At 48.6% G+C, this 8035-nt stretch overlaps 1 protein-coding gene across 1 annotated transcript in view; it reads right to left on the reverse strand.

Annotated features, from left to right (window-relative positions):
- MTHFD2 (methylenetetrahydrofolate dehydrogenase (NADP+ dependent) 2, methenyltetrahydrofolate cyclohydrolase) overlaps positions 1 to 8035 on the reverse strand; it is a 21524-nt gene that overhangs the window by 5927 nt on the left and 7562 nt on the right. The window contains exons 2-3 of the mRNA XM_004696432.2: positions 1855 to 2039; positions 46 to 168 (exon numbers count right to left, since the gene is read on the reverse strand). Of these exons, the coding sequence (XP_004696489.1) occupies positions 46 to 168; positions 1855 to 2039 (308 nt within the window). The remainder of the gene's footprint in view (positions 1 to 45; positions 169 to 1854; positions 2040 to 8035) is intronic.

An 8035-nucleotide genomic window follows, 5' to 3' on the forward strand; every position in this document is an offset into this window, starting at 1 on the left:
GCCAGGCCTCAGACCTCGCTGTAGACAGAGGAGCTCACAGCTCACCTGGGAGAGGAAGCTGCACAAGGAGGCCATCTACACTGTCATCGCCGTTCAGTTTATTGATTAAGTCCAGCAGCTCTTCCTCGGAAATTGAAGCGGACTTCAAGATGGTTTCACTGCTGATTCCTGGAGGGGAAATTCGGGATCAGCAAAACAAACCCCCCCGAGGCCGCCAGGGCACAGCTGTCTGCCTGCAGGCTGGCCTGCCAGAGGCTTTTTCTTGCCACAGGTCCTGGTTGCTGCAAAGCTAAAATAGCTCTCAAAGGGCCTAAACAAGGAACTTCACCAAAGGGTGCAGACAGCAGGGGATGCTACTTCAGCGCTCAGTTCCCCTTGCTTTGTGCAATCCTCAGGAAGCCAACTTTACAAATAAGGAGTCTCAGAGAAGTCCAATAACCAGGCAGTGAGTGACAAAGTCAGAATGAGAAGTCAAAAGCCCAGATCTTTGGGGCTCCACATGCCTTCTACTGCACCAGGCTACCTGCCAGAGTCTTAAAAGGCGTGGCTTGCCATTTCCTAGAGGGGACTAAGGGTTTTTCCATTACAAGGGCAGGAGATCGCTACCCTTAGGGATAAGAATAGAGTATACCAAGAGCTCATCAGCCCAATAATTCTTAGCTCAGCCGAGCCAGTGGAGTCACGGCCTCTGGAGCAGGAAGGCATCTGGCACTCGGACACTGATCCCTGGATGAGTGGGCAGAGGCACATCTGAGTCCGCCCACTTCTTGGCTGCAGCCTGTGGTACATTGAGACCTAGAACACTCACTTCTTAGATTCCCACGACTCACCCTTCAGCATTTCAAAACCCCACTGCTTTTTTCATGTTTTCAGTGAAAATATAAGTAGCAACACTCACTGGCATTCCAGTTTCTAGACATCGTGATCAGCGACGTTAGTTATGTACTCTTACTCTTATGCTGTGCCCTTGTTTCACTCCCTTTCATTCCCTGCCCCAACCTCTTCGTCTATGCCTTACAATGCTGGGAACCCTTCGGTCTTACAGAGACTTTAATAGCAACAATTTTATGTTCACGACCTTCAAATAGAGCCCATTTATCAGCAGCGACAGTTCTGACGTGCATGTGCAAGCACACACACAATAGAGACTCTCGTTGTTGCTCAGGGAAAGGACATGAAAAACATGGTCAAGGGCATCTGTCCACTGTTGAGACTCAGAATCGAATTTAGCTTCTATTTCAGCTGACACCAAGAATACCAGCCACATCCCTCCTGCCTCGCCCACCAGCCTCCTCAATAGATAAAACCAATAGTTTCTTAAGATTGTGAAACTTAACAAGAACAGACCAGCCCTATCTTTCTCCTGAGGAGCAGCTGGTGAGTTTGAACTGCCGACCTTACAGCTAGTAATACCAACACCTATCCCACTGCCATCCACTGTGACTTATAATGACCCTACAGGTCAGAGAAGAACGCCCCTTTGGGTCTGAGGCTGTAAATCTTTTCCTTTTTTTAAAAATAATCATTTTATTAGGGGCTCATACAACTCATCACAATCTTTACATACGTCATTTGTGTCCAGCACTTTAGTACATAGGTTGACTTCATCATTCTTACGACACCCACTTTCCACTTGAGCCCCTGGTGTCAGCTCATTTTTGAGGCTGTAAATCTTTACGGGGGCAGAAAGCCTCACCTTTCTCTGGCTGAGAGGCTGCTGCGTTCGAACTGCTGACCTGGTGAACAGCTAGTTGTACAACCCACCACACCATGAGGATTCCTTCATGAGTTAAAAGAATCATGCGTTTGCCCGAGATAAATCTTAAGAGCAGCCAGCGTTAGCGTGCCACATACCCACATCTGCAGCGGCCCTGGCCTTGTTGAGGACGTAGGAGTGACTAGCAGGGTTCTCGCCGACCAGAACCACACTCAGGTGTGGCCGCTTGTTGCCTGATGCCACCCACTGTTCCACCTCCTGCCGCACTTCTTGCTTGATCTGCTGGGCAAGCTTCTTTCCAGAAATGACGACAGCTTCACTTCTACAGAGAGAGCGAGAGATCACAATGCCCGTAATGCAAACTGTTGTCAGAAGTCAAGACTAGACTACGAAGAGTTAAAAAAAAAAAAAGGCCATTAAACACAAAAAGGTCATGAAACAAACAAACAGTTTAGATTAAACCATGCAGTGCCTGATCCGAAGGATCTAGGGCAGATTCCAAATGGTCAGGTTGTGTCTGGCCAGGTGGTGGTGAGGAGAAAGTGGACAGCCCAGAGAGTAGAGGCAGCGAGCACAGGGCCACACAGGTCCTCCTACCCGGGTCTGTCCTCCAAAGCCCAGGCTCGTCACACCAGTCCAGCCTCCTGAGTACTGTTAAGCAGATGGGGAAATATGGTTTTCTTCTGCATAAGTTTTTCCTTGTTTTAACTTGCATTTCTCTGCGCCCTTTGGAGGCCAGGTGACAGGGTGGTCAAGCTCTGCGGATATAATCTCCAACAGCAGTTGGAACTCACTGACGGCTCCTCGGTAGAAAGCTATGGTAATTCGTTTCCATAGCGTTCACAGCTTTGGAAACCCTTTGGGGGCAGCTCTAGCCTGCTCTCTAGCGTTGCAGTGAGTCTGAAAGAGCCCCGGTGGTGGAAGGGTGGAGGAGCTGGGCTGCTAACTGCAAGGTCAGCAGTTCTAAACTGCCAACCAAGGCCGCCCATCCAGGGCGCAAAACTTAGTCTCAGAAACCCCCGGGGGCAGTTCTGCCCTGCCCTGGAGGGCTGCCAGGAGTTAGCATCAACTCAGTGGCAGTGAGCTTGGTTTTCTGAGTCTGGATGGCTGAAAGGCACCAGGGCAGAACCATCGTTGTTTGTTATACCCACAACCCGCTTCCGTGCCATCTGTCATTTGGTCGACACCTAGTTACCTGTTATGAACCAATTCCTAGTTAGTTGCTTATCTTCACCTTTTTATGGTGCTTTTGAATATATAAATATTTTTTTTAATGGAGTTAATCCAATAAATATATATACTGCACCGGTCAAACCTGCCCACAGCCCTATCTAGGCAAGACCGTCCGGTGAGGCTGGCTGGGTGGCGGGGAGGGACTGGAGGAGGGTCTGAGTCAGCAGGCATGTCACCGGCCTTCTCCACAGGCCAGGAGTGCGGATCTGGCCACGGACAGCAATTTCCAGGCTGGCCAGTGGTCCTGTGGATAAAAAGCTGAGTCCCGGGGAGCAGTGGCAGCTAGCTGGACCCCTAAGAGCTCCCCTCTGAGAGACTTCAGAGAAGCCTCAGAGGCCAGCTGGGGGCGGTCTACACTGGAAAGGTATCAAGCAGCAAGGGCAGCAGTCATGTGAGTGCAGGGCTCTCCACCTTCCTCAGGCCGCGGCCCTGACATATACTTCCTCATGCAGTGGTGACCCCCAACCATAAGATTATTGTCATTGCTACTTCATCACCGTCATTTTTCTGTGATGAATGGGCGACCCCTGTGAAAGGGTCGTTCAACCCCCAAAGAGGTCACGACCCACAGGTCAGAAAACCACTGGGGGTGGGGGTGGGGGCCCCAAAATGGGCAGTCAGACTCTGATCTGGAGGCCAGCTTGGCCTAAGATAGTATTCCTTAGGAAGGTCTCCAAAAAAAATAAATCTTTTTGTTGTTGTGTTAGAACTTTAATTCTGAGCACCAAGTTTACAAAAGGCAGTGATTGACAGTGAAAACGCAAAATCCACCTGCAGAGTCCCCATGTGGACTCAACCTCCTCGGGTTTCCCTCTGTCACTAACGCAAGGGGGTAGACTGTCAGAATGCACTGCCAGGTGGGGTACCTCCGCCTTCTCCAGCCAGCCCAGGGAGGGCACTCTCCCATGGAGGCTTCTTTCTCTGTGTCTGATGGGCGGTGCTGCCCTAGCTGCCTGGTTTGATGGCCTTGTACCAACCTTGTAAGCTCTTCTAGCTAACATAATGCAGCCCAATCAAGGTCCCTTCCCGATGCTATAGCCCGACCTGTAACTGTGGCACTGATCTGCCACCAAGCATGAATGGGTGAAGGCTTCCTGTGTCCCTTTATTTGACTGGCATCCTGACTTAAGACCTCATGCCAATGGTCTCCCTCATCCAGGTGCTCAGTCGGTCTGCGTGATGCCTTTTGTCCTTTCTAAGACTTAATTTGAGACTGGAGTCTCTACTGTCCCCAGGGAATATTAGAGAACTGAAGGCAGGGAAAAAAGAAAAATGACGAGCTGATTCCAAGAGCCCAAGTGGAAAGCGGGTGTTTTGAGAATGATGAGGGCAACAAATGCGTAAGTGTGCTTTACACAATTGATGCATGTGTGGATTGTGATGAGTTGTATGAGCCCCAATAAAATGATTAAATTTTTTTTTAAAACCTGAAAACATTTTAGCATTTATAAGTCAATTTCAGAATTAGAATTGAAGGGCATCATTAAAAGAGCTTTGCTGGTACAAATATCCCTGGCAACATTTCTGATCTATATTGGTACCAGGAATACCACCCGGGCCAGAAATGCATTCCAAACTGAAACACTGCAGCGTGAAGCCTACTTATTAACTAGGGCAGCCGTGTGAGTGTCGTCCTCCTTCAAGGACCATCTACATGGGGTCAAGTTGACCCCAGCAATCCAAAGGATTACAGGAAACTTAGGAGACAGACACAGTACTTTTGAAAAAGGAGATGCATCCATACTACATAAAGTAGCGCACAGCAAGTACCAGCCATATATGTTCACAAAAAATTTTCTACTCTCTTGGTCGGTCAAACACACATGTACAATATACAATAGATATGCTAACGCCTATTAAGGACTTGCTTCTCTCTGTGTGTGTGTAACATACTCGGTGAGAAGGGCTTAGCTTGCACTTCCTTCGGAAGGTAAAACACTTGGTTGCAGCATATTTGGGCTAAAAACGATGCACTGGCGCTAAGGACACAGGCTTGTAGGAGCACCCGGTGTTCCAAGCCCTAGCCTTCGCTGCCAAAGGCAGGTTCTGGATGTTATGCCAGTTTGTTTTTAAACACACACACACACACACAAAGAAAAACTGGCAAAAGTTAACAAGAACAAGAACAAAAAGGTACGATGTAATGAAAATCTGTCATAATATTTAGCCCTCCTCTACTTCCCGCAAGTCTGCAAGAAGTAAAACACGACTCAGGCAATTAGTCATGACTACCTTTAACTCCTCTCAGCCAAAGGGGAGACAAAGAAGGGATGTAAGGGGGAAAAGGCCAGTCCCAAGGGAATCCAAAAACTCTAACTACTTTAGCCAACATTTATTTGAGAACTAAATCCTTTCACAGATGTGCTTAATTCCTCCCCCAAAATAATGAATCAGCACACTAGAACGAAGTCAAGAAGTCGGTTCCAAATAAAACTCAAGCTATCAAGTAAATTGGATTAATCAAGGCAGGGAGAGGGAAGGCAATCTGCCCTGGAGGCAGAAACTCTAAATAAGGAAGTAGACTGCTTGGGGAGAGATGGTTAACTCCACAGTGCTCAGCCAAGCGAAGCTCCTGAAACCACTGGTGGGCTGGGCACACTTGCCCTCTCATCATCTGAGATGTCAGTGCTCGAGTTTGCAAAATTGACTAATAGAGCTCTTGACCAAAAAAAAAAGAAAAAGATAAAGTTCTAAATCAAACATCAGTCGTATTTTCACTTTCCTCTCACTTCAAGTGTACTGAACTATAATTTCCCGTGAAGAACTGGTTAGCTCGGCCCCATCTTCACGAGGAGCCCTTTGAGGCAGCCACTGCGTCAACCCGTGAAAATTGCCACCAGGTGTTTTACAATTAATGTTCAAGTTCTTTTGGAAAGAGGTCTAATTAGTACCCACTCTTACTAGAGGATCCCACGTGGGGCTGCTAACTGCAAGGCCAGCAGTCTAACCAGTTGTTCCCCAGGAGGCAGACAGGCGATCTGCTCCCATCCATATGACAGTCTTGGAAACCGAAAGGGGCAATTCTGTCCTTTCCTAAACTGGAATCAACTCGATTGCAGGGAGTTGGTTTGTATGGAGTTCTTTGTTTAGTACTCACTGAACCAGGACTGAGTGACCACCGGCAATACAAAGAGGAATGGAATGGGATGAATCACCATCAGATGCTAGGTACTTCTGCGATACAAAGAGGAATGGAATGGGATGAATCACCATTAGATGCTAGGTACATCTGCAACCAAGCAGATGGCAGCGGGCTGCTGTTTGGCTCAAGGCTTTGTTTGCCTACGTGATGCTCACCATCACTCTGTTGTGACTGGGGACCCTGGTAGAATGAAGGGAGTGTCTGGGTGGAGCAGACCTTCCACAAGCAGAGCTAACCAAAAGATTAGATAGAGGAGCCCTTGATGGCTCCCAGTGCCTTCCTTCCAAGCAGCTCCAAGGGAGAAGAGCCTTTCTACTCCCATAAGGATTTACAATCGCAGAATCCCACAGGGCCCTCCCTATAGACCCTGTTCTAGAGGGCCACTATGCATCAGAATGGATTCAAGGGCACTGAGGTTATCTTGAGAGCCGCTTCAGAAGAAAAGCTAGGTGATCTACTTCCCCAAAATATTCTGCCATGGAAAACCCTATGGAGTACAGGTCTACTGACATACATGTATCACGCCAAGTCAGAGGCACCTGATGGCAACTGGTGTGGCCCATTTTCTCAAGATCTCACTGTCTCCTAGATAACTGTACCTGAAACTTATGGTAGGAAAGAGAACACCCACCCACCCCTCCACCCCTGCCCCTGCCAGCTCTAAAGGGGGAAGTGGGGGGAGGGGAGATACATGCAGGCTCATATTTTTTAAAATGATACCAGTGTCTTATGGCCTCAGGGTTTTACATGATAAATTAAAGGACCTTTCTAAATCTCTTTTCAATCATGAAAGCAGTGTATGACCTGCCTGGTGCACAGGCACATTAGGCCAGCACTCAGGAAACGGGGTATAGACCAAGTTGGAGCAAGGAAAGCCTGAATGCCAAGTCTCCCTTCAAGTCTTTGCTCCAACCTGGGAAATACCCCCCCCTCTCTTTTCAATCATGAAAGCAGTGTATGACCTGCCTGGTGCACAGGCACATTAGGCCAGCACTCAGGAAACGGGGTATAGACCAAGTTGGAGCAAGGAAAGCCTGAATGCCAAGTCTCCCTTCAAGTCTTTTCTCCAACCTGGGAAATACCCCCCCCCTTTTTTTTAAATGGTTAATTGGGTGAGGGTGTACAGAGCAGATCATCCATTTTATATTCAAAAATTAATCCACATTTTTGTTTCATCTCATTCATTGTAAACCATCCTCAAGTTCCCTCACTTACCACTTGGAAATATCTCTAAGAGCATTTTTTACCTGGAGTGGTAATTCTTGGCTCAGCGGTTACCCACTGGACTGCTAAATTCGAGATGGGCAGTGTGAAACTACCAGTGGCTCCCCGTGGGAAAGAGACGGGACTTTCTACTCCTGTGAAGAGTTACAGCCTTGAAAACCCACGGGCAGTTCTGTTGGGGCTGGGAGTTTGGTTTTGCAGAGTTTCTGCTCCTGAATAGGTACAGAGGGTCCCCCAGGGAAGGAGCAGCTTTTATTTGTCTCCCAGTCCGCACAGCCTGGCCCAGTGCCTGGTACACAGGAAGCTTCAGTGCATTTGCTGAGTAATGGAGCTGCTTGGGACCCTGGCACTGGGAAGGCTCTAAAGATTGAGGAGATGGAGAGTGAAAACATTTGGGGAGAGAAATCCCAGTCATTCTCCCCAAAAGCTAGGTTTACTAGCATGAGGTCCAGAAAAATCCGGGAAAAGACCTATTGCATCCCTGATGAAAATAGCTCTCCTTGGGCCCTTCCTAAGTTATCACCCCTCCGTTGGATGCTGCCTGGCACTCCTCAGCTGAAAGTGGGCTGGGCAATCAGTCCTGGGGACCCCAGAGCATTAACTCTTGGGGCGGGGGTCGCGGGAAGCACAGCGTGAGCCACGCCCACCCCCGGCGGTGGAGGGAAGTGGGGGTACCCAGCGAGCAAACCGGCGCCAGGATATTTCATCAGACTGCACCG

This window comes from Echinops telfairi, unplaced genomic scaffold (assembly GCF_000313985.2).
Source record: "Echinops telfairi isolate 266 unplaced genomic scaffold, ASM31398v2 ScPeMD7_9;HRSCAF=40, whole genome shotgun sequence".
Taxonomy (NCBI): domain Eukaryota; kingdom Metazoa; phylum Chordata; class Mammalia; order Afrosoricida; family Tenrecidae; genus Echinops; species Echinops telfairi.